Raw genomic sequence first — 25,152 nt, forward strand, 5'->3', positions numbered from 1 at the left:
GGGCCCCGGTGGGGAGTCCGGGTGGGGGTGTGGGGTCCCGATGGGGGTCCCGGTGTGGGTGCGGGTGGTGTTGCCGGCGGGGGTGCCGGGTGCGCGTGCGGCGGTGCCCGGCAGGTGGCGGCCCCGCTCCGCTGCCGCCGCCGGCCCCGCTCCGCTGGGCGCCGTTCCGTTCCGTTGCCGGCCGTGCCGGCGCAGGCGCGCTGCTCTTAAGGGCCGCACCGATTCCGCCCGCCCGCTTCCTTTCCGGCAGGCCCCGCCGCACCCCGCCGCCCCACCGACGAGCCTCCCCCCTCCCCATATCCCCTTCCCTCCCCCCCCCCCTCCATCCTCCCGCTTTACCCCCCCCCCCCCTTCCCCCTCCCTCCCAACCCCACACCGCGCTCCTCCGCCGCACCGGGCTCGGCGGCTCCGGCTTCCTCCGCCCCTTCCGCCCCCCCCCTTCCCCCCCCCCCCCCCTTTACCGTGTGTCCCCCCCACACCTTCCCCGCCACCCCCGAGCCCGGAGGCCCCCGGCAGCGCCGCATGGAGCAGCCGGCGGCGGGCTGAGCCCCCGGCCCGGAGGGAGGTGAGTACCGCTGACCGCACCGGAGAGCCCCGGGGAGGGGCCTGGGGGGGGGCACGGGGGGGGACGGGGGACGGGACGACACACGGGACGGACGGGGACGGGCACACATCGAGGAGGAGGGGGGGGGGGTGGTGGTTCCCGTCCCCCCCATCCGCATCCCACCCCCTCCTTCCCGGTGTTTGGGGGGGGGGGGGGGGGGGGGGGGGGGGGGGGGAGCGCAGACAATGGGGTGGGGGTGGGGTGGGGGCAGAGGTGGGGGGGTGACCCCCCTCTCCCCAAAACACCCCCGACACACGCACACTTTCCTCCATCACGGGCCGCTTCTCCTCCCGCTCAGCGGCTGTCCCCCGGGACCCCCGGCCGAGTGTTTGGGGGGGGGGGGGGGGGGATGAAGAGGGGCGGGGAGCATCCCATCCTCCCACCTCCAGCGAGGGACCACCCCCCCACCCCCCCGCAGCAGCATCCCCTTCTCCTGGGAATGGGATGGGATGGGATTGGGGGGGGGATGCTACTATCGCCTGATCCCCCCCCCTCTCCCCCAAACCCACCACCCAGCACAGGTTTTGGGGGGGGCTCCCCCCATCCCATACAAAGGCCGAGCTGTTGGCGGGGGTTTTGAGAGCGGTTGGGGCGGAAGGAGGGAACTGGGTCCGCGGGCGTCAAAAGGGGCTGGCAGCAAAATTTATCTTTTTTTTTTTTTTTAAATAATTTTTTTTTTTTTTTTTTTTTGGTCAATAAGGCGGTGACGGGTTATTTATAGCCGCGGCTGTTGCTCGTAGGTTTATTGAGAGAGAAAGGGGCCGTGCCATCGTGCGGACGTACACACACACAAAAAAAAGTAAAAAAAAAAAAAATTTTAAAAATTAAAAATCAAAGGTAGAAGGGCCACGGAAGCGGGAGGAGGGCGATGGCTGCCTTCCTCCCGGGACAGAGGGGATCACGCTCCCACGGAGGGGTGTTCCCATGGGACCCACCCCGCGGGAGCCCATCCCGATCCTGGGATGCATGGAAGCGGGGCGGAGGGATGCAGGAGGTTTCGGGAGCATCCCCGGGAGGTCCCCGTCCTCTCGTGGGAGCATCAGCGGGACGGTGGTGATGAAGCAGAGCCTCCTGGGGAGGGGACAAACTCCCTCCAGGAACCCAGCGATTTTGGGATGCGACCGCTGCCTCCCCCACCCCGTCTTTCTATTTTTGGGTGGGTGTTTGCAAAAAAACCCAAACAAACAGGAAAAAAAAAAAACCAACCCAACCCAAAAAACCCTTTTCAACTGCATCCTGGTGGCATCTTCACCGGCCACCGCTCCTCTCCATGCCACGTGCCCATCCCCGGAGATGCCCTGACACCCTTCGGGACCTGTACCGGGGATGGCGGGACCGTTTGTGGGGTAACGAGGTGGTGGTGGTGGTGGTGGTAGAGAAAATCACCCCGATGAGGTTTTTTCGTAGGAAAAAGGAGGACCAGGACAAACCCCTCCGTGACGGGGAGGGCGGGAGCAGCATCTCTCTCCAGCCCTCCGACTATCCCCCAGGCGCCTTCCGCGGTCCCAACAGCGCCGGTTTTGGGGTTGGTTATTTTTTTTTTTTCCTTTTTAAAAGAATTTTGAAAATAAGGTGTTTAAAAAAAAAAAAAAAGAAGGGGGAAAAAAAAAAACAAAAAACCAACTTTTCCTGCCCCTCGACGTGGAGGGGGGGGGTGGGGGTGGGGGGAGCAGCTCGCTGATGAGATAAAGGAGGAACGTTTTTCTTTCGATTAGACTAATCGTAGGTGTTACTTGTAATAAGAGGCGATAAGATCTTTTGGAGAGAGAGAGAGAGAGTTGAGGATGTTGTCTGTTTTGGGGTTGGCTTTTTTTTTTTTTCTTTTAAACTTACAAAAAAAAAAAAAAAGAAGAAGAAAGGAACCGGGGTCGTCGAGCGGGGGGAGATGTATTTTTGGGGTGGGCGGGATGGATGAGCCGAACTTGGGGGGTGGGCGGCGGCGGCGCCCCTCTTTCCGACCTTCTCCGACTCAACTTTAGGTCAAGTAGAGCCCTCCTCAGCCGGTGCCTCCCCCTTTCCCTCCGCTGAATTGGGTTTGAAATGGAAACGCCGCATCTCTTTCCCGGTGGGATATGGGGGGGGGGGGGATGCTCTTGGGTCTGGGGTAGCCAAAAAATACCCCGCCCCGGGGATGTCGATCCCAGCCTGCCGAGGGGTTCGGTTCGACGGGGCGGGATTTCGGCAGGAGGAGGAAATATGGGTGAGAAAGGGAGAGGGAAGGTGTTTCCCCGCTGCCCTTTGGATTATCGGGATGGCAAAGGTAACCTACCTGCCCTACCCGCCTTCCCCGGCCGGCTGCCGAGCCGGGCTTCCCGCCGGGAAATCCAGGCTGGGAAGGAGGTGGTGGGGAGCAGTAGGTGACCCCCTCCCCACCACCCCCACCCCCCCTTGCTGGGGGCGCAGCCTGGGGCTGAGGTCCCTCACCGGGGTGCCGGGGCTGGAAGGATGCTGAGGAGGAGGAGGAGGATGGGGGAAAGCAAAGGAGGTGGGTTTCGGCGGAGAAAAGGTTGCAGAGGTCTCCTGCGCTTCCCCGAGCCCCGTTTTGGGGATGGGGAGGTTTGGGTTTGGTTTGTTTGTTTTTTTTTAGGGGGTGGGCAAAACCCTGCCTGGGCAGGGCCGCAAATAGCCAAACCTCCCGCGTGGCCCTGCGGAAGCGGTCGGGCTCCTCCCGGGCTATTTTTTTTTTTTAATTGGCATTTCTTTTTTAAAAAATTATTATTTTTTTATTTTTTTAAAAATTATTATTTCTTTTTAAAATATTTTTTAAATTATTATTTCTTTTTTTAAATTTTCTTTTAATTATTTTTTCCCCATTCCTATTTCTTTTTTTTCCCTATTCCTATTTCTTTTTTTTCCCTATTCCTATTTCTTTTTTTTTCCCATTCCTATTTCTTTTTTTTTCCCATTCCTATTTCTTTTTTTTTCCCATTCCTATTTCTTTTTTTTTTCCCATTCCTATTTCTTTTTTTTTTCCCATTCCTATTTCTTTTTTTTTTCCCATTCCTATTTCTTTTTTTTTTCCCATTCCTATTTCTTTTTTTTTTCCCATTCCTATTTCTTTTTTTTTCCCATTCCTATTTCTTTTTTTTTTCCCCACTGCTCTTCCTTTTTTTTCCCCACTGCTCTTCCTTTTTTTTCCCCACTGCTCTTCCTTTTTTTTCCCCACTGCTCTTCCTTTTTTTTCCCCACTGCTCTTCCTTTTTTTTCCCCACTGCTCTTCCTTTTTTTTCCCCACTGCTCTTCCTTTTTTTTCCCCACTGCTCTTCCTTTTTTTTCCCCACTGCTCTTCCTTTTTTTTCCCCACTGCTCTTCCTTTTTTTTCCCCACTGCTCTTCCTTTTTTTTCCCCACTGCTCTTCCTTTTTTTTCCCCACTGCTCTTCCTTTTTTTTCCCCACTGCTCTTCCTTTTTTTTCCCCACTGCTCTTCCTTTTTTCCCCACTGCTCTTCCTTTTTTCCCCACTGCTCTTCCTTTTTTCCCCACTGCTCTTCCTTTTTTCCCCACTCCTATTTTTTACTTATTATTTCTTTTTCAATCACTCTCATTTCTTTTTAAAATTACTTTTACTATGATCTGTTTTCAAATGATTGCTTATTTTTTTTTGATTATTATTTAATCATTTTTATTGTTATTCTTTAACTTTCAAATTATTTTTATTATCATTATTTATTTTTTTTTTTTTTCCTCAAGCTGACTTCCGCCGCTACGCGTCCTCCTCGGGGAAGCACCTCTGGTTTAGGACAGAAAGGCCGACGCCGCTGTTTTCCCGGACCTCTCCCGCGGGGAACGCTTTCCCTTTAGGCTCTCGATCCGCCTCGCCATCGCCGCATCCTTCTCCCGACCCGGTATTCCCATAGGCGACGGAAGGGCAGGCGGGCAGGAGGCCGGGGCCGGCCGGGTGACAGCGGGTGACGCGCTCGGCAGGAACCGCTGGCCCGCCGGCTGTCACATGAGGCCACCGCAGGCAGCGGCGCCTTTCGGGGGGCCGGCTGGCAGCGGCCCTGGAGCTCCGCGCTCGCGGGGGCGTGTGGTTTCCTCCTCCTCGGAAACCTTCGGCTCTGAGGCAGAAATTAAGTAACGACTTTTTCTTTCTTTCTTTCTTTTTTTTTAATATTTTTTTATTTTGAAATGTATTTTTTAATTTTCAGATTTGACGTGGTTTTTAATTTTCAGATTTGACGTGGTTTTTTAATTTTCAGATTTGACGTGGTTTTTAATTTTTAGATTTGACGTGGTTTTTTAATTTTCAGATTTGACGGGTTTTTTAATTTTCAGATTTGACGGGTTTTTTAATTTTCAGATTTGACGGCGGTTTTTTAATTTTCAGATTTGACGGCGGTTTTTAATTTTCAGATTTGACGGCGGTTTTTAATTTTCAGATTTGACGGCGGTTTTTAATTTTCAGATTTGACGTTTTTATTTAAAAAATTAATTTTTCATTTGTAAATTTAAAATGTCAAAATTTATTTTTTAAACATTTTAATTTTAATTTTTAAAATTTTAAAAAAATATTTAATTTCAAAAAAATGTTAAAATTTTAAGTCGGGCTGCTGCTTAGAAGTCACCCTCGGGAGGAAGGAGATCCGCGCCAAAACACAGAAGAGGGCATCAGGGGCTCTCCCCGGTGCCCTTAACCCCCTCCCCCTGTAAAACCGAGAAGCAAATTTTTATTTTTTTTTTTTTTTTCTTTCCTGTGTGCTCTATTTATAACAATGGCACCGCCTGATGCCGTGAACCTCCCCGGTCCAGGAAGGTAAAAAAATGCTGGCACCGACCGGAGCGCGTTCCTTTCAGCGGGACAGTTTCCTCTTTAAAAAGAGGCAAATAAAAATAAAAATACTCCTTACGACGGCTCGAAAGCCCGAAGGCGGGCTATAAATTTCCTATCCTCTCTCCTTTTATAAAATAGAAACGCCGGTGACATTCGTCAGCTGAAAGCCCGACCGACCTCCCGGATCGGAAAGATCCGGGTGGGGAAATGGCTTTTCCGACCTCCAGAAGGGCTGCGGTCCAGGGATGGAGCATCCCTTCCAGGGGATGCTACCCGCCGTCCCCACCCGGCTCCGGTGGGCGAACGCTCGGCATCCAGCCGGAATCGCGTGGGGATGAAACCTCCAGCCCCACTGCTTTTTTTTTTTTATATATATATATATATAATTTTTTTTTTTTTTAATTCCTTTGGTTATTTTAAACCGGTGGGAAGCGCTGACTCAGCGCTTTGGGGACGGAACGGCTCCTTGAGCAACAACAACCAACCCCCCCCCCCCCCCCCCCCAACCCCGGGACCGGGGAACGGGGCGGAATGTTTCTCCGCAGTGGGGAAATTCCCTCCGCCGGGATGCGGGGGCACTTTCTCTTAAACGGATGGAAGGGGGTGTAATTTATTCCCTATTTTTTTTTTTATTTATTTATTTTCTTCTTGGGATGCGTTTCGGCTTGGCGGTTATCCGGCCCCTTTGCTGAAATTTGCCGGGTGTAAATTCAGGATTTAACCACAAGTGAGCTTGAAAACACTGTGTTTTGGGTGGGTTTTTTTGGTTTTTTGGTTTTTTTTTTTTTTTTTGGATGATGCTCTCCCCGCTCCACAGCATCATCCGGCGCTGCCCTCCCGCTGGTCCCGGCCACCTCCGCGGCACCGCCGTCCCCGAGGCTCGGGGACCGCCACCGTGTCGGGTTTTAGGTGTCGCCTCGAAGTTTTTCATCATTTTGGGGCCGGCCGGGAAGAAAACCGCCCTTACGCGCGCCGGGCCCAGACGCCACGGTGATGGGCTTCGCTGGCGACCCGAAGCCGAGCGCTGGGATTTCCAAACTCTTGTCTGCCGGCCGAGCGGCTGAGCCGCGATTTCTCCTCTCCGACACCCAAAATGAAGCGATTTGGTGGAGGTGGAAGTGGAAGGAGGGAGGGAGGGAGGCGGCAGCGTGACGCCTTTTCCGGAGGGGTCCGGGCACGGCTGCGGGTGGCAACGGAGCCGCGTTGGTGCCCGTTCTCTTCCTCCCCGCGGTTCTGCCCTTTATCTTCTTCCTCCTCCCGTCTCCGCCGGCTTTGCCTCTCGTTTCGGTTCCTCCTTCCCAAAAATATTTCTTGAGCCGCTCCCACAGCGCTGGCCCCGAATCGATGCGGGGGATGAGTCAATGATGGATTTGGGGGGGGGGCACGGGGGTAGGGATGCCCTGCCTGCATCCCGACCCGGTGCCACCCCGGCTGGCGGTGACTTCATCTCTTCTCCCTGGGGATGGAAGCGGCGGGAATAAAAGGCGGGTTTGTTCCCCTCCCACGCGCCGGAGGTTTGGGGGGGTGGGGGGGAAAAGGGGCACAGCAACCCCATCTTGGAGCATCCCCTTGGGATTTCGGAGCCGGCGGGAGCTCCTGTGTCCTGCAGTGCCGATGTTTTGTTTTGGGTTTTTTTTTGTTTTTTTTTTTTTTTTATTATTATTTTTGGGGGGGGTGGGGTGTGTTTTTTTTGTTTTTTGGGTTTTTTTTTTGTTTTGTTTGTTTTTTTGTTTTGTTTTCCTGCAGGAAATAGATTTATTTTTAATTCCTTTCGGCTCCCAGGGCTGGATGCTTCCACGCGTGGGGTCACGGGGTGCCGTGGGAGAGCGGGGGATCCGGCACCGGGATGCCGGCCGGACCACCCCCCCCACCCCCCTTCCCCGCCCCCCGTGCCTCAGTTTCCCCCTTTTGGTGCTGCAGGGACTGGGAACCGCCTTCTCAGCAGCCCCTTAAGTTAAATACATCATAATAATTCGGGTGAGCGGAGCGGGGTGGGGGGCGGGGGGGGCACTGAGGGGACCCGTCTTTCCCTTTTTCCTGTCAATTTGGGGATGTTTTGGAAGCAGCAGCGCCTCGGGCGGGACCTGGACAGGACAGGACAGGTAGAAGTGATGCTCGCGCAGCCCGGGGAGCATCCTTCGCATGGTCCTTCCGTGCCCGGTTCTCAGACATCCTTATCCTTTTCCCCCCCCTCCCCCCCACCCCCTTTCCAGGTCTCATGGTACCGAGTGACGTGTCCCCCCCGTGAGTTTCGTGCCCACCACCACCTCCTGAGAAGATGTCAGGGATGCAGGTGAGCGCCGGGCAGGGATGGAGCGGGGTCTCCAACCTCTCCATCTCCTTCCGAGGTGACCCCAGGGTTGAGAAGGGACGTGGGGGTCGCTCGTGGGGGACCTGCGGTTCGGTGAGCTCCCAGACTGCCCAAAATCTCCCCAAATCCCCCAAAACGCTTCTGGTTTAAGCGGATCCCGTTTGGGTTTGCAGCAGAGGAACGGGAACCCTGTTGGGGTGGGGGGGGGAAGGTGTCCCCATGGCTCGGGCGGGGGGGGGGTCAGGGGTCATCTGGGCTCTGACACTGTCCGTCCGTCCGTCCCCCTCTCCCCGGCCAGGCCGTTTGGCCGTCCGGTACAGAATGTATCGCCAAGTACAACTTCCACGGTACCGCCGAGCAGGACCTGCCCTTCAGCAAAGGAGACGTCCTCACCATTGTCGCTGTCACCAAGGTAAGGCCATCGCCCCCCCACGGACCCCCCCCCCCACCCCCACCCCCCCGTGCCGGCGTCTCCGCGGGATGCCCTCGGAGAGCATCCCTGCATCCCGCGGCGCTGCGTTAGCCGTGCTGGTTGGGATCCTCCTTTATCCCGCTGGAAGTCCCACCGCGGAGCCAGCGGGGCGGGAATCGGGCCACGCGGTCGCTTAATTAATTCGCGGCCTCGTTTAGTTAAGGTTTCTCCGAAATGTAAACCTCTCTGAGCGCCTCCCGGGAGGAGGAGGAGGGAGGGGAGAGGTTCGTGATCGGGGAGTGATGCTGTGCTCAGCGCCGGGGGAGAAGAAGAACACAGAGGCTGTGGGTCGGGTGGCTCCGGGATGCTCCGGGCGATCACGGTGACCCCCCCCACGGGGCCACCGGCCTCGGGGTTTGGTGGCCCCGGCACCGACCCCGACCTCTGCGGTTGTCCTCTGCCCACCGCATCCTGCCTGCATCCAGGCTGGGGGGGGGGGCGGGGGGGAGGGTACCGCGGTGCTTGGGGACACGCAGGTGGGAAAAGAGGGGCAGCGCCGACACCCCCGTTGGGCTCCTTTGGTGGCTTTGGCGGGATGCTGCCGTGGCCGGGGGTCGCAGGCTCGTCGTGACATCCCTGCTGTCCCCGCAGGATCCCAACTGGTACAAAGCGAAGAACAAGGTGGGCCGGGAGGGCATCATCCCCGCTAACTACGTGCAGAAGCGGGAAGGAGTAAAAGCCGGGATCAAGCTCAGCCTCATGCCGTGAGTATCCGCCGGGGATGCTGCCGAAGTGAATTTTGGGGGTGGGGGTGTGAACTGGCTTGGTCTGGAGCATCCCCGCTGTGTGGGACCAAAGATCCGGATGACCCCGCGTCCCGACAGGAGCAGCATCCCTCGCAGGGCTCGGCGAGGTCCAAAGGTGGGACAGGGGCTTGGGCTTTGCCGGCAGCGCCGATTTGGGACCCGCTGCCGCCGGGGGAAGCTCTGAGCATCTTCGGGGCTGCCTGCAGAGCCGGGAAGATGATGGATGGTGGGATTGCATTTCCAAACGGGTCTTTTACCCAAAGTCGCGGATGGGGAACAGGGTCTGTCCGAGGAGGGGTAGCAGATAGGAAGGCAGGTGGATGGCGGTGGCGTCCCCGCTGCTTCCCACAGCCACCAGTGACTCCCAGTCTGGAGGAGCCGGGCGAGCTGGCCCCGGGCGGGCAGGGACTGAGGCTGCTCCGCGTCCCCCATCGCCCCCGACCACAGCCCCCTCGCCCCAGGGGGGTCCTTCCCTCGGGCCAGCGCGTCCCTGGTCCTTGACCTGCCCTGCGTGTCCCGTCGCAAGGTGGTTCCACGGGAAGATCACGCGGGAGCAGGCGGAGCGGTTGCTGTACCCGCCGGAGACGGGGCTTTTCCTGGTGCGGGAGAGCACCAACTACCCCGGGGACTACACCCTGTGCGTCAGCTGCGAGGGGAAGGTGGAGCACTACCGCATCATTTACTCCTCCAGCAAGCTGAGCATCGACGAGGAGGTCTACTTTGAGAACCTCATGCAGCTGGTGGAGGTGAGGTCATGGGCTGCCCCACCAAAGGGAACTGCTTCCCACCACGCTCCTGGCCAACCCGGGGACCGTAGGTTGGAGGTGGGAACCTCCACAAGCGGGGTCAGAGCTTGTGGGGCTTGAGGGTCCGGAGCCCCAGAGATGGTGGGACCTTCTCTGCTTGACCCCGTGGGTTGGGGATGATGGGGATGGGGTAAGCGCGGGGGGGGAGGAGACAATGTGGGGACCCCCACCGGTCCCATCCGTGGCTTCGTGCTGCCACCTGGTGGGATCCCAGAGCCCGACATTGCCTTGGCGGGGACACCCCCACCCCAGGGTGTCACCCACGTACCGCCGTGGCCGTGACACCCCTGCGGCTCACCCACCTCTCCCTCCCACCCCCCCACCCCCCCCCGCAGCATTACACCACGGACGCGGACGGGCTCTGCACCCGCCTCATCAAACCCAAGGTGATGGAGGGGACGGTGGCAGCGCAGGACGAGTTCTCCCGCAGTGAGTGGCCGTGACCCTTCCCCGGCTCCTTGGGGACATCCCCCCCGGACCCCCCACCCCCCCACCTCACTCTCCCTCTACCCTTCCCCCCACCCCCCCAGGCGGTTGGGCACTCAACATGAAGGACCTCAAGTTGCTGCAGATCATCGGCAAAGGGGAATTTGGAGGTGAGCCCCGTGTCCCCGACGCTGCGGTGGCCCCAAGGAGTTGGGGTGCGGGGTGGGGAGGTGATGGTGGGGCGCCAGGATTCTTCTCAGCGCCTCCCGCCCCCCCGTCTCTCCCGGTCCGCAGATGTGATGTTGGGGGATTATCGGGGGAACAAAGTCGCCGTGAAGTGCATTAAAAACGACGCCACAGCGCAAGCCTTTCTGGCGGAGGCGTCCGTGATGACGTGAGTGTTACTGGGGTCAGGGGGGGGGCACCTCCGTCTGTCGGAGCGGAGGTGGGTGGTCCCCGATGCCCCCCAGTCTTCTCCCCCAACCCCCTGAACCCTCCTGCGCCGCGCAGGCAGCTCCGACACAGCAACCTGGTGCAGCTCCTGGGGGTCATCGTGGAGGAGAAGAGCGGCCTTTACATCGTCACCGAGTACATGGCCAAGGTGAGACCCCACCACCACCACCACCCCAGGGCACCTGCCTTCCCGCTCCGCTCCCGTTGTCCCCCCAAAGCGTCACCCTGGCAGACCCAACTGGGTCATCCCATCTTGGGTGGCATCTCCCCGGGGGCCACCACGGCGTTTGGAGGTGGCAGCGCCGTTGCGCGGCTCATCGCTGGTTCCAAGGGTGGGATGACATCCCCAGGTCCTGCCCCACGTGGGAGGGGGTGGTGGGTGGGATGCTGAGCCTGATACCACCATCTCTCTCCATCCCTCCAGGGCAGCCTAGTAGACTACCTACGGTCACGCGGGCGGTCGGTCCTGGGTGCGGACTGCCTGCTGAAGTTCTCCTTGTAAGTCCAGCGCGAAGCTCCAAGGGTTGGCCGTGCCCACCACCCCGACCTGCACCCACCAGTGTTTTGGGGCCGCCTCGCTTAACCCCATTTCTCCCTCCCATCCCTCCAACCAGAGATGTCTGTGAAGCCATGGAGTACCTGGAAGCCAACAACTTTGTCCACCGGGACCTGGCGGCGAGGAACGTCCTGGTCTCGGAGGACAACATCGCCAAGGTCAGCGATTTTGGGCTGACCAAGGAAGCCTCCTCCACGCAGGACACGGGGAAGCTGCCGGTGAAGTGGACGGCGCCAGAAGCGCTTAGAGAAAAGGTGGGTGGGTGAGCGGAGGGGAGGGGTTCCCCAGGCTGGAGGAAGGGGTTGACGTCCTGGGCTTTCCCAAATTTTTCCATGCCATGAGCCCCAGTCCCCTCTGGGTTACCCCCCGGCACGACCTGCCCTGAGGGTGGGGAAGATCTGCTGCCCCCCAACCCCCGCTCTAAGCCTACTCACGGAACCTCTTCTTCCCCTCTTCCCCTTCCAGAAATTCTCCACCAAGTCGGACGTGTGGAGCTTCGGGATCCTCCTCTGGGAAATCTACTCCTTCGGGCGAGTGCCTTATCCGAGAATCGTAAGCGAGGACCACCTCCCCTTCCCTCAGGGCTGGTTTTTTTGGGGGGTTTGTTTGGTTTGGGGTTTTGTGTTTTGTTTTTTTTTTTTTGGGGGGGGTGGTGGTGCTGAGCATCCTGCAACCCCTCCCCCTGTACCCCCAGCCCCTGAAGGACGTGGTACCCCGGGTGGAGAAGGGCTATAAGATGGATGCTCCCGACGGATGCCCCGCCGTCGTCTACGAGGTGATGAAGAAGTGCTGGACCCTGGACCCGGGCCACCGGCCGTCCTTCCACCAGCTCCGCGAACAGCTAGTGCATATCAAAGAGAAGGAGCTCTACCTGTGAGGGGGGGCCGGGGGGGGAGCTCACCCACCCCCCGGCAGCCCAAGGATGGAGGGGGGGGGAGGAGGGGGGGGAGGGGCAGGGCACCCACGCTGGGGAGGAGGGGAGACTGGAACGGACACGACTGGGATGTGGGCATCCCCCCTGCCCGGCTCCGGCACCGGGAAGAGGGGGGAGGGAGCGCCCTGGGGGTGCTGTGTCATCCCCCACCCCCCTCCCTCCACCCCCCCCCCTCAATTCTCCTGGTCGCTTCCAAACTTCCAAATCTTTTTTTTTTTTTTTTTTTAATTTTTTTTTTTTTTTTAAAGTTTTGGGGGGTTTTTTAGTCTCCCAGGCGCTTTTTTCTTTTTTTTTTTTTTTTTTTAGTTTTTTGGGGGGTGTTTTGTTTTGTTTTTTCTCAGTTTTGGGGGGGGGGGGTTGTTGGTTGTTTTTTTTTGTTGTTGTTGTTGTTATTTTTTATTATTTCAAGCAGGGCCCAGCTGAGCGCTGGGCGTTTTACTAAAGTACGAATCTTATTTTTTAATGTAATTAAAAGAACAAAAAAAAAAAAAAATAAAAAAAAAAGGAGAGAGAGAAAGAGAAGAAGGTTAATAAAAGAAGAATAATAATAAAATAAATAAGCCAATGAAATGGACACATGAAAAGGAAACCCCAACGACAGAAGTGATGGTTAAAGGGGAGACGCTGGATTCGCCGCTGCCCCGTCGCGGGAGCGCGCGCGGCCACGTCCCCGCGAGACGCGCTTTTTTTTTTTTTTTTTTTTTTTTTTTTTTTTTTGGGTTGTTTTGCTTTAAAACTCGTTGCAATGTTTGCATGCTGTCTCCAGAGGCCTTTTTTTCCAGTCCTGTCCAGTGCTTTATTCTCATGTAATGCTACCGACTGTGAGATTAAAACTGTAATAAAAAAATTAAAAAAAAACCAAAACCAACACACAACCAATTCCATACAGATGTGGTACATCCCATCTGGGATGCAGCTCTGCGAGGGGGGGGATGACACAGTGTCCTGGGGTCCCCTGGCAGGGTACAAAGTGGGGGTGGTCATCCTCCCCCCTCCCATTTCTGCCCGGGGATGAGCAGCCTGGGTACCACTTGGCTCCGCCCATCCTCCCCCCATGAGAACTGGCGAGGTTGTGACAGCGATGATGCCACCACAGTGATGATGCCACCGCAGCGATGATGCCACCCAGTGATGGCTGAGCTCTCCTTCAAGATGGGCTTTACTTCCCATGCTGGAAGATGCTCGGACCAGGTAGGGATGCATTTTGGGGCTGATCCCTGCTCCTTGGAGACTTTCTTCCCCGCCCTGCTCCTCCCGACAGCGGGAGCCCCCCGGAGCCCCGACCCCAAAGGAGGTGTCCCCACGGAGTCCCTGCCGTCTGGCGGGGTGTTTGGGTGGAGGTGGTGTCTGGCACGCAGGGCTCAGCGGGTTTAAAATAGTCCCCCTGCATCCAAGGGAGAATTATTCAGCGTTAAACGATGCGCGGGGCACCGGCGTCACCGCCTTGCCTGCTGCCCGCGTCGGAGTCGGGAGCGCTCAGGCTGGTTTTGACACCAAAACTACTCTTTTTTTTCTTTTTTTCTTTTTTTTTTTTTTTTGGGTGGGGGGAGTTGAAGGGGAAAAAAAAAAAAATAGGGAGCGCTGGGACAGCGGGCACAGCTCAGGTGCGGGTGGGATGGAGGATGGAGTGGCACAGCCTTCGCCCGCCCCCCCCCCTCCCCCGGCCAAAAATAGGGGCTTTGGAAAATGTACCCGGCTTTTGAAAATGCTTTTTGAAAAGCACCCGCTGCCTTCACGTCATGGTTGACATCAGCGAGCCGGGGGGTGGTGATGGTGGGGGGGGGATGTTTGGTCCGGTCCCCCATCGCATCCCCTCTGGACCGCTTGCCCTGGGTTACGGCTGGCCGAGGGACCCCAGCTGGGCATCCGAAAAACGGGGAGAAAACCCAACCCCAAACTCCCTTAAGACCTTTGGTTTTCCTCTAAAGGGCACTGCCCTGCCCATGGCGGGGGCTGTGCCCGGTCCCGTGGGGCGGGTTTGGTGCCGTACCACCATCCTCAGCATCCCCCGGGATGTCTTTGGAGGACGCCAGGAGAGATCAGCTGTAGGAAATCCGTGGGGAACGGCTCCCTGTGCCCCGTGGAGTGTCCTTACCCATTCCTCATGGTGAAGAGGTGGCCTTAACCCTGCCGGGCCCCCCCGGCCACCGGTGTCCGTGCCTCAGTTTCCCCCATACAGAGCTCTTTGCTCCCGACTCCTCTCTCTTGCGACTGCCGCCCGGCGAGGCGCAGCCAAGGACAGCCCGTATCTCCCACCGCGGTGTCTCCCAAGGGATTTTGGGACCATCTCCATCGGCTGGCTGGGCAGAGGGGACACGCTGCCGGCTCCCGCGTGACACCCGGGGGCTACTGTGGCTCTGGGGCGCTGGCTCGCGACACATCCCCCCTCCTCCTCCTCCTCCTCCTCCTCCTCCTCCTGCCGTCGGCGCCGAGGAGATCGGCACTGGGCCCAGTTGTGTCAGCTCCCATCCTGCCTCCAGTTCGCCGGGTGAATCATCGTCGGGAGTTATTTCTGCTGCCGGCGAGGCCAGCGCTGCCCAAACGGACTTTGCCTCTCCCTGCGCCTTCGCCACGCGGCGGGTGAGGAGGACGGAGGCACGGGGGGTTAAAAAAAAATCCCGAAAATCCAACCTCTGGGTCCGGCAGCCCTCCTTCCCCCTCCCGTCTGCGCCCCTGGGCGCCATCCCAGCTCGGGCTGGAGCTCAGCATCCCCAACCGGCTCAAGGGGGACCTGCTGGCCAGGCTGGGGACCGGTGCGTTGACTTGGCCTGCAGAAGCTTCGGGAGGTGAAGAGGACCATCTCTGGTCGCACGTGCTTTGCTCTGCCTTCCCCAGCCATCGCCTCGCCGCCTGCTCCCCCCCAGCCCCGAGGTCACCCTGGTCGGAGCATCTCCTCTTGGGTTCCCTCTGGTCCCTCCATTCTCCATCGGGGCTCTTCCCTTCTCCATCGGGACTCTTCCCTATTCCATCAGGGTTCTTCCCTATTCCATCAGGGTTCTTCCCTTCTCCATCGGGGTTCTTCCCTACTCCATCGGGACTCTTCCCTACTCCATCGGGACTCTTCCCTACTCCATCGGGGTTCTTCCCTACTCCATCGGGACTCTTCCCTACTCCATCGGGGCTCTTCCCTACTCCATCGGGACCCTTCCCTACTCCATCGGGGTTTTTCCCTTCTCCATCAGGGTTCTTCCCTACTCCATCGGGGTTCTTCCCTTCTCCATCGGGACTCTTCCCTACTCCATCGGGACCCTTCCCTACTCCATCGGGGTTTTTCCCTTCTCCATCAGGGTTCTTCCCTACTCCATCGGGACTCTTCCCTACTCCATCGGGGCTCTTCCCTACTCCATCGGGACTCTTCCCTACTCCATTGGGGCTCTTCCCTTCTCCATCGGGGTTCTTCCCTACTCCATCGGGACTCTTCCCTACTCCATCGGGGTTCTTCCCTTCTCCATCGGGACTCTTCCCTACTCCATCGGGACTCTTCCCTACTCCATCGGGACCCTTCCCTACTCCATCGGGGTTCTTCCCTTCTCCATCGGGACTCTTCCCTTCTCCATCGGGGCTCTTCCCTACTCCATCGGGACCCTTCCCTACTCCATCGGGGCTCTTCCCTACTCCATCGGGACTCTTCCCTACTCCATCGGGGCTCTTCCCTACTCCATCGGGACTCTTCCCTACTCCATCGGGGCTCTTCCCTTCTCCATCAGGGCTCTTCCCTTCTCCATCGGGGCTCTTCCCTTCTCCATCGGAGCTCTTCCTGAGCACCATCCCCACATCCCAGCCCCTGCCTGCCTGCCTTCTCCTCCACACCCCGAGAGCCTTCCTCTTCTCCGCGAACGAAAAACCCGGGCTCGCTTCAAAGGAAACCGGAGCGCCCATCTGCTCCCAGCGCAATTCCAGCTGCGGCGTTCAACTCGCTGCTTCCCATTTCCCAGGTTCCCAAAGCATCCATCCCAAAAGGAGGGGGGATGTAACGTGCCCGGGGAAGCGCCCCCCTCCCCCCCCCCCCATCTTTCCCCCATCTCCCAAACTGCCCGCTGCTTAATCCCCGCAGCGCTGCTCGGAGCAAATTACCAGGTCTAATTAAGGCTCAACGAGGCTCCATCCTTGACGAGGGGGCTCCTGGACCGCCGGCAGACCTGGCCAGCATCCGCGCCTCCTCCCCCCTACCCCCCTACTGACTTTATCGCGGGGGGAACTATTTTTAGCGTGATGTATACAAAGCTGTTCCCGTCACCCGTGCGGCGGCGTTCACCCTCTCCGGCGCCGCTGCCCGCCTTTTTCCCATACCGAGCACTGCGGGAAACGAAGGCAAAGGCTGGAAAGATGCCCCGTGGGAAAACTCTGCGTGGGTGTGCGTGTGCGTGCGGTGTGTGCGGCTGCCTGCGCGTTTCGGCTGGCGTGTGCCTTTGCTCCGGGGCTCGCTCTCCACCACCGGCAGCGACGCAGCACATGGTCTCCCCATGTGCCTGTTTACATGCTCTGTGTGTCTTGTCCGGGTGTATTTGTGTCACTGCTTGAGTGACACCCCCCCACACACACACATACGCCCCCATCACCTCCTTCCTCTTCTTCCTCACCCCCTAACAGCATCTCTCGGTGATCCCGATCCATGATGTCACCCTGCCTGGTCACCCTTCTTTTCTGATAAGGCGCCCACGGCAACCCCAAACGCCCTCCCCCATCCCTCGGGGCGGATGCGTTCTGCCCCCCTGCCCACCGCTCTGCCTGGACCTTTCCCATCCCACCCTTTCCCAACCCTCCCCCCCCCAAAAAAAACCCCACCCTAATTCCCAGCCTGGGCTCAGCCAGACACCGTGATGGTCTTTAAGGTCCCCTCCAACATAAACCATTCTACGCTTCCGTGAGACGAAGGGGTTCGCAGGGAAGCGGGGGGACATCTCAGCAGCATCCCCGTCCCCGGCTTCCCTTCCCGGGTACCACGGAGGGGGGAATTCCCAGGGGATGCTCTGCCGGACCACCCCAGGGCGAGGAAGGGGAGGGCCACCCGGAGGTGATGGCTTTGTCAGGGTCCCCAGCTGTCACATCTCCTCCTGCCTGGAAATAAATGGAGGGAGGGGGGGGGGGAGGGAAGGGCCCGATCCTGTCCCCGGGCTGGCATTAAACGTGTGCGTGTGTGTGTGTGTGTGTGTGTACGTACGCGTGTGCGTAGCCAGAACGGAGGTTTGCGGGAGATCTCTTGCACGGAGCAGCTCAGCCCGCGCTGCCACAAGCAGAGGCGGTTGACATCGCCGCCGAGGGCTGCTCCGGAGGCACAGGGATGCAGGAGAGCCTGGGATGCAATTAAATACAAGTTCTTAAAAAAATAAATAAATTAATTCCTAAAAAATCATCACACGACACAACATATGAGGTATAGCATAGATGATACACAGCCCTCTCTGTGCAGAATTGAGGCTTAACATCAAATAAGGACGGCTATAACCCCTCCTTTGGGGATTTCTTCGTCCTTAGGCGACGACGACGGATTTTCGGAACGGCCAGGCTTGGTTCTATAGGAGTAGGAAGGCTTTAGGTTGAAATGGCCTCCCTAGGTCACGGACAGGCAGCTTTGACTTCATTCCCACGCGAAGCTGACCGCCGCCTCGCCTGTCATCCTCCTCGGCCAAGACAAACTAACTCCAGAGGCTTTTTTTTTTTTTTTTTGGCTTTGTTTAATGAGGAGCAAGCAAGGTGAAAAGAAGTCGTTTGCTCTGACAATTTACAACACCCTGGCCCTAAACTTTCTTTATTTCCTATGTTAATGACACGGTGGCGCTTTTACCCCAGCGACCACGGGAGGTTTTCTCCTTAACTTCGGCAGCTGAAGCTTACGGTGGTCCATAAAAGCGCCGGGAGCCTCCGTCCAGGCTGTCCCCACCCCGAGGTCCCCCTTGCTTTTCCCCCCCCAAACCTCAGCGTTTCGGTGCCTCGGCATTTTCTTAAGAACTTCTCGGTAGCTGTCACGGAGAAACGGTTACCTTCTTCCCGGTAAGTAATTTACACGGAAAAGCTGATTGCGCTGATGAGGGCACACGACATACTTTCATCGGCTGCTCTATGGGGGGAAAAAAAAAAGATATTTCGGCAGAGATTAATTAGCGTTGGGGTTTAACCAGCGGCCGCTCTGTTGCTTTGTCGCTGGTGGACACCTCAGAGATGGTCCCCCACTGTCCTCAAGGCGAGAGCCACCCGGGCCTGTTCCAGACGCCGTCATCACGGGACGGATGTCACTGTGCCTCGACGCAGGCGGCTGCGTGGCAGCGATGGGCAGAGGAGGGTATCCCCGGTCCCGTTGGGAGCATCCCCGTCCGCAGGTGGGGAGAGCAGAGGGACGGGGCTGAGCGCGGAGGTCGCTGGCGTTTTGCCCTGCCTGTCCCCGTGGCAAGAAGTGACAATCAGCCGCCGAGCCCAAGCGTGACTTCTCCCAGCGGAGAGGCCGCCTGCTTTATTTAGAAATGCCTTCTCATTTCCTCCCCCGGCGCGGCTCCAGCACACGCACACACACACACACACACACACACACACACACACACACACGTCTTTCCAGGATTAACTCACCTACTCAGGGTCTTCAAAGGTTTAAACCTTTGCCTTCCCCTGGATTTCGGGCTGGCAAGGATGCGAGCGCTGCCCTTCGGTGGCCTTAGTGCTGTCGCACCGCGAGGCGAGGTGACGGACCCTTCCCCTCCCCTCCACAATCTACGGGACGACGCCGAGAACCCGCCGCTGCGGGAATTCCTGCCCATTTCTGGTCCCCTCCAGGGATCTCTGGAGCATCCTATGAAACCCTGGTTGAAGGCAGAGCTTCCAGGTCTGACTTTGGAACCAGTTCTCCCCCCTACCCGGAGCGAAGAGCTCCGAAATGATCCCTCTCACCTCGGCGGAGGAAAGCGAACCGCTCGCGTCCTATTCAAATCAGGTGTCAACGCCGGGCGAGAGGATCCGCTTAACTTCCACCGGCTCGTCTGAGGCTGCCTGCTACCGGGGGACGCTTCATCCCCCTCCCGTCTAATCCACGGAGATGTGTGATATAGCATAAGCTAATATAATGGGTCATGCAAGGATTTACATCTCATTACTGCAGGTTAGAGTCCTGGGAGGAAGGATGAGTCATTCTTACTTGAATATATTTCGGGGATAAGGAACGCTTCAGCCGCCCAAAGAAAAGCAAACGGGAAACCAACCGCCTTGAAGCGGCGCCGCCGGCTCGGCCACCAGCCCTCCCGCGCCCTCTGGTTGCCCTCTTCCGCCTCCCCATAGGACACTGGCCACCTTGGAAAGGCCGTGGGCCAAAGAGCCGAAGGGATGGGAGGGCTGCCGGCAGCGGCGAGCCCTCGCTGGAGGTCCTTCCCTTCGCTCCGTCCCTACAAAACCGGTTGCCCAACCGCCCCTGGGCTGCAAGAGGCTGTCGAGAACAACCTCGTGGTCCCCCGTTCCGCGGGGCACGTCTCGGCGAGTGAGCATCCCTGCCACGGGGGACCGCATCCCAGCCGCCACCGCCGGGAACGGCGTGCTAATTTCCACCTAGCTGCTTTGGCCGAGCGTTTCTGCTCATCAGGAGCTGTTTTCCCTTAGTTTCTCAGACAGGGAGGCTACGTGGTAGCTGACCCATCTAACCCAGCTGGAAAAAATCGGTCCTGACTTCAAGTCTCTTACTGTTAGCGAACGCTTAGATAGAAATTCGGACTGAGCAAAGCTCCCAGGACCAGCCGCGTCAAAAATCTGCTCTGAACCCACCCAAGGCTCAAACCCGCCCGGCATCCATGGGCAAAGCGGCTCCGGGCCGCGAGCGGGGATGCTTTTCCTCCTCCCCGCCTCTCTTTTCATCCCGTCCTCGTCTGGCTGACAGGCAGAACTTGGCCACGCCGTCGGCGACGGGCGCTCTGCCGAGTGCCTGGGGCGCTCAGCCCGTTTCTAAGCGGGCTGCGAACGCTCACTGGGGGTTAAAATTCATTTTCCACCGGCCGCCCGCGGGAAGATGCTTAGTGGGTCCGGAGAGCAGCGTGGAAAAGCAAAAATCGTTGCCCCAAACAGTTGGCAGGAGTCGCGAGCGGCCAGCTCGGCGCTGGCTCGGGGCGGGCAGCAGCCACGAGGGGCATCCGGGTGATGGGGAGATGCTGTGGGTGACGCTGGGGTGGTGCGTCCCTCTGCCCCACGGCTGCGTGGAAAGGCCGTTCGCACCTTCAGATGAACTCAGGGCGACTGCTGGCATCACGCGAGGGGTTCTTCTCCACCGGGATTTAGCCATAGCCCCGGAGAACCTCCACTGGGACAAACCCCCTTTGTCCCTTCCAAAAGCGGGCTCCGATCCCTGACAGCAGTGGCCGCTGCCTAACGGCTGACCAGGTTGTTATCCAAGAAAAAAGACCTGATTTTTTTAAAATTTTACTTTTAAGACAATTTTTTGCCTGGTGCTACCTTGGGCAAAGGGGCAAGGGGGGGGGGGGAGGGAGAAGATAGGCCCATTCCCCCCTCCCTCTTTCGCTTTACTCTATCGCTTCACAGCTGTTCCATCATTTTAATCTGCGGAGATTGTCTTTAAATTTCGGAAATGAAATGATTCCCCCGCAAGCCGGGATTGAGCTTTGGATGGGTGCTGGTTTTTGTTTGTTTGTTTTTTTTTTTTTTTTCGTGAGCGGCGAAGAAAAAAGGGAGAAATGGATGTTATAAGCCAGGCCGGCCATCTGGAAGGGAGGTGCGTTTCTCCTGCCATTAATTGCGCGCTCCCCGAGGCCCGCGGTACGGCTGCAGTCGGAGGGAACGGCGGGAGTGGGAGTGGGAGTGGGAGTGGGGGTAGGACGGGCGCCAGGAGAGCTGGAGGGGATTTACGCAGCCAAATCAATGCCTGCTCCGTCCTCGGTTAGGTGACCTCATCGAGTGCGTGGGTCCCTGGGCCGGCTCCGGTACATCGGCGAAGGCAGCGCTCGTGGCGAATTAATTATTAGAATTAATTAATGCCGTTAATAGGAAGGAGAGGAACAAGCTTTTGTGCGCGCCAGCCCTTAGATCTACAAGCAAACAACAGTTGCGACGAGCCTGTGGTACATATGGCTTTTACAGAGCGCTAAATCCCGTTTTTTCCTCCCAAAGGATGGGGAATAGGGTGGGAAAAAATAATAATACATATATATATATATATGTTTCTGCGGGTTTGCTCCTCCAAGGGCTGAACTGCCCAGTCGCCAAACAGGAGGGGAGGAGGCCACGGTGTCCGGGAGGGTCAGGCAGCGCTCACGGCAGCCCCCACCGCGGCTTCATCCATCCCCCGGTGCCCCGGGGCCGGTAATAGGGGCTGCCGCCGGGCCCCGCTGCCTCCCGGGGCGGGGGGGTTGAAGTTCCCCCCGGTGTGTGCGTGGGGGGGGGGCGGTGATGGGGAGAAGGTCGGGGGACCCTCCGCGCCCCCGGAGCGGGTTGGGAACGGCGGCGGCTCCGCCTCTCTGCCGGGCGGCGGGGGGCGGCGGGGGGCGGCGGGGGGCGGCGGGAGGCGGTGCCGCCGTCCGCCGAGCGCACACCGGAGCTGTCCGCGCCCCGGTGCTGCAGCACCGGCTGCTCCGCTCCCCGGCGAGACCGGTCCCGCCATGGGCGGCGGGGAGGCGCCGTCCCGCTGATCGCCGGCAGCCCGGACATCCCGGTATACCGGGAACTCGGCTCCGCAGCATCCCGGCTCTCTTCCAGAACCCGGTACTCCGGCATCCCGGCTCTTCCAGAACCCGGTACCCCGGCATCCCGGGAACTCGGCTCCGCAGCACCCCAGCTTCTCCGTAACCCGGTACCCCGGCATCCCAGGAACTCGGCTCTGCAACATCCCGGCTCCTCCATAACGTGGTACTCCGGCATCCCAGGAACTCCCCTCCAGCATCCCGGCTCTTCCATAACGTGGTACCCCGGCATCCCAGGAACTCCCCTCCGGCATCCCGGCTCCTCCATAACCCGGTACCCCGGCATCCCAGGAACTCCCCTCCGCAGCACCCCAGCTCTTCCATAACCCGGTACACCCAGCATCCCGGCTCATCCATAACCCAGTACACCGGCACCTCGGGAACTCTGCTCGGCTGCATCCCGGCATCCCGGGAATTCAGTATTTCGGCGCATCGGGAACTCACCTCCAGAGCATCCCAACCCCTGGGAGCTCGACTCCGCTGACCGCAGCTCCTCCATAACTCCAGCTCCCTGGGAACCCCTACCCGCAGCACCCCAGCTTCCCAGTAATTCCCTACTCCCGGCACCCCAGCGCCGAGTGTACCTCAACTCCCCGGCACTTCGGGGTTCCCCGGACTCCCCCATAACTCAGCATCCCCACCTTCCCCCCTCCCCGGTACCCCAGGACCTCACCTCCCCATTAACCCCAGTCCTCCCAGCACCCCAGCTCCGCGGTAACTCCGCACCCCGGCTCCCCGACACCCGTGTCCCCCCTCTCCCCGGCCCCTCCCGGGACCGTGACCATGGCGTTCATGGTGAAGAGCATGGTGGGGGGGCAGCTGAAGAACCTGACGGGTGGCCTGGGCGGCGAGGAGAAGAGCGAGAGCGAGAAGTCTCCGGCCGAGGCGCAGGGCATGACCCGTGAGGAGTACGAGGAATACCAGCGGCAGCTGGTGGAGGAGAAGTGAGTGGGACCGGCACCGGGTACCGGGGTGGGCTGCACCCCCGGGGGTCCCCTCTGCGACCCCCCTCATCCCGTGAGTGGGAGGGTTTGGGGGGAGACAGCGCTGGGGGCGGCAGGGCCACGAGGGAGTTTAATGAACCCCCTAATCCCTTAATCCGCTTCCTCGCCGGGGAGATGGGATTGTTTTCTCCTTTCAGGCTGCGCTTGGGGGGGGGGGGGGGGGGGGGAGAAAATTGTGGGGAACCGGGACTTTGCAGAGGAGATGGGGGGTACGCGGGTTGGGGGGGGGGAGGGGAGGGGGCGGCGGGTAGAGATGCTCAAACCCAGGGACTGGGGGCATCAGCCGCCGGTAATTACCCCGACGTGGTCCGCAGGATGGAGAGAGATGCCCAGTTTGCCCAGCGCAAGGCGGAGAGGGCCACGTTCAGGTCCCACTTCCGAGACAAGTACAGACTCCCCAAGGTACGGCCGTGCCGGGCATGGAGGATTTGGGACACACACACACCCCCACACCCCCACACAAGGAGCCAAGCCCCTCGCAGCCCTCACAGGGGGGCTTGGCGGATGAGGGGGGGGGGGACACAACACGACAGAGGACCCCCCTTGCCCGGGTAGGGTTTTTTTTTGAGCTACAAAGCCCAAGCGTAAGTCGGTTCCCCTAAAAAGCATCCTCCCACCCAAATCTCAGCCCCTTCCCATCACCCCTCAGCACCGCCAGCCACCAGCCCCAAACCGCGGAACCCCCCGACACCCCCCCCCCACCACCACCACCACTCTTTCATCCCCTAAATCCAGCTGGACAAGGGAAAGCTGCTTTCACCCCAAAATCCCAGCCCCGTAGCCGGGAGCCGAGCCGGAGTTACACCTTCCCGGCTGGATTAGCCAACTCCTCTCCCCGGATTATTTGGCAAATATTTCCCAGCGAAACTCCTATTTTGGACTTTCCGCCCGATGAATGACTCACCAGAAACAATTCAATCAAGGAGAATTCAACCGTTCTTGGAATTGCCACAAGCTCTTCTCCCTCTCCCCCTCCCCCCGCCCCAAACCCTATCCGTTTATTCCGTTTATTCACTCCGGGTGGTGAATACCCTAAATTGGAGCCGGGGCTAATTTTAGTTTGGAAAGGTCGGCTAAGCCGAGGGGTTATTGTTCAGGTTGTTGGATATTGTTCCGCCAGCCTGGATGCGCACCCCGCCGCTTCTCACACCCCTTTTTACTGCCGGGAAATAAACAGCTGGAGAATTTATTCCCCCACCCCCCTCTTTCCCTTCCCCTGCCAAAAAAAAAAAAAGAGAAAAGGCAGAAAAAAAAAAAAAACCAACCCAAAAAAAAAAAAAAAAACAACCAGAAGAGATGGAGAGATTTTTTGTTGTTGTTGTTGTTGTTGTTTCTCCAGGGGAAATGGGGACTGGCTCCGATCTGGCCCCCCGATCCTTTTGCTGTTTTCTCATGCTTGAGATGTCCCTTCTAATCTTCCCACGAGTTTTTTCTTCTCCTTCCTGATCCCGCTTGGCAGCCGGGCTGCCAAGTCTCCCCCGTGGTTCCCCGGGCGCAGAGCTGACCCCCCATCTCCGGTGGGGCGCAGTCGTTAAGCATAAGCGGAGCTTAATTGGGTGCCTGAACCTCCCCAGCCGCTCCGAAAAAAAAAAAAAAAGAAAAAAAAAAAAAAAAAAAGCCAATTTACAGCGGTGCTGCCGCACTCGGGTTGTCACGTCGGCTCTTGGCGTTTGCCTGAGCTCCGCTCAGCCGTGTCCCCTCCGGGTCAGCGGTGATGGAGCTTATGGGCACCATCCGCCCCGCAGCACGAGGACGGCTGTGAGCCCCAGGGATGAACCCGCGTGGACCTTAAAACGAGCAGACGGCCCAAAGCCCGTGTAGATACCGCTGTGAACCTTGCACGTGCCTCCAGACCCACCTTCCCCCTTCCCACCCGTGGCGTCTTACCCCCCCCCCCCCACCCCCTGCTCCCCGTGACCTTCTCCTGGCCCCTTTCAGAACGAAACGGATGACAACCAGATCCAGCTGGTGGGAGGCGACGTGGAGCTGCCCAAAGAGCTGGCCAAGATGATCGAGCAGGACAACGAGGAGGAGGAAGAGAAGAACTCGGTGATCGGCCAGCTCAGCAACATCCAGAACCTGGACCTTGATTCCTTGAAAGACAAAGCTTCGGCCACGCTAGAGGACCTGAAGCAATCGGCTGAGAAATGCGCCGTGATGTGACCCGGTGGAACATCCTTCCCCACCCCCCACCACCCCCACCCCCCCCACCGCCCCCCCCCCCCCCCCCGGCTCCCCGTCGACGTGACGGTGGGGGAGAAGGGAGGGCAACGCAGCGAAGGGTCTGGCGGTGGCTGTCACCCGCGGCGGGGACCCCACTGATGTTTGTCTTTGGGTGAGCCGGGTCCTCCTTCCGAGCCGTGCGAAGCCCTCCAGTCCCCGCCCCAGATGTTCCTGATGTGGGGGGG

The 25,152-nt window shown here is 58.7% G+C and overlaps 2 protein-coding genes across 3 annotated transcripts; both read left to right on the forward strand.

Moving 5' to 3' along the window:
• Window positions 1–468: 468 nt before the first annotated feature.
• Window positions 469–12,274, forward strand: CSK (C-terminal Src kinase). Of its 2 annotated transcripts, none has more exons than XM_082488832.1 (13): window positions 469–565; window positions 7,588–7,667; window positions 7,984–8,097; window positions 8,749–8,861; window positions 9,430–9,649; window positions 10,045–10,138; window positions 10,240–10,305; window positions 10,430–10,529; window positions 10,646–10,736; window positions 11,013–11,086; window positions 11,203–11,398; window positions 11,610–11,696; window positions 11,839–12,274. In XM_082488832.1, exons 2-13 carry the CDS (start codon window positions 7,653–7,655, stop codon window positions 12,019–12,021), a joined length of 1,353 nt encoding a protein of 450 aa, XP_082344958.1. In that variant the 5' UTR covers window positions 469–565; window positions 7,588–7,652; the 3' UTR covers window positions 12,022–12,274. The 2 variants fall into 2 exon arrangements, with proteins under 2 accessions (XP_082344958.1, XP_082344959.1); XM_082488833.1 differs by lacking the exon at window positions 469–565 and adding an exon at window positions 4,428–4,448.
• A 10,249-nt stretch (window positions 12,275–22,523) lies between these two features.
• CPLX3 (complexin 3) lies at window positions 22,524–24,907 on the forward strand (the record flags this gene model as incomplete). The annotated part of the gene is made up of 3 exons (XM_082488855.1): window positions 22,524–22,684; window positions 23,059–23,146; window positions 24,683–24,907. 3 exons carry the CDS (start codon window positions 22,524–22,526, stop codon window positions 24,905–24,907), a joined length of 474 nt encoding a protein of 157 aa, XP_082344981.1.
• Between the last annotated feature and the right edge of the window lie 245 nt (window positions 24,908–25,152).

Source organism: Vanellus vanellus, assembly GCF_965231255.1.
Source record: "Vanellus vanellus genome assembly, chromosome: 11".
Lineage (NCBI taxonomy): Eukaryota > Metazoa > Chordata > Aves > Charadriiformes > Charadriidae > Vanellus > Vanellus vanellus.

Excerpts from the sequence above, each read along its gene's own strand:
- CSK (XM_082488832.1), top strand. Across the intron at positions 10,139-10,239 it reads GCAGGACGAGTTCTCCCGCA|GCGGTTGGGCACTCAACATG; the intron begins GTGAGTGGCCGT and ends CCACCCCCCCAG. Across the intron at positions 10,737-11,012 it reads TCACCGAGTACATGGCCAAG|GGCAGCCTAGTAGACTACCT; the intron begins GTGAGACCCCAC and ends CCATCCCTCCAG.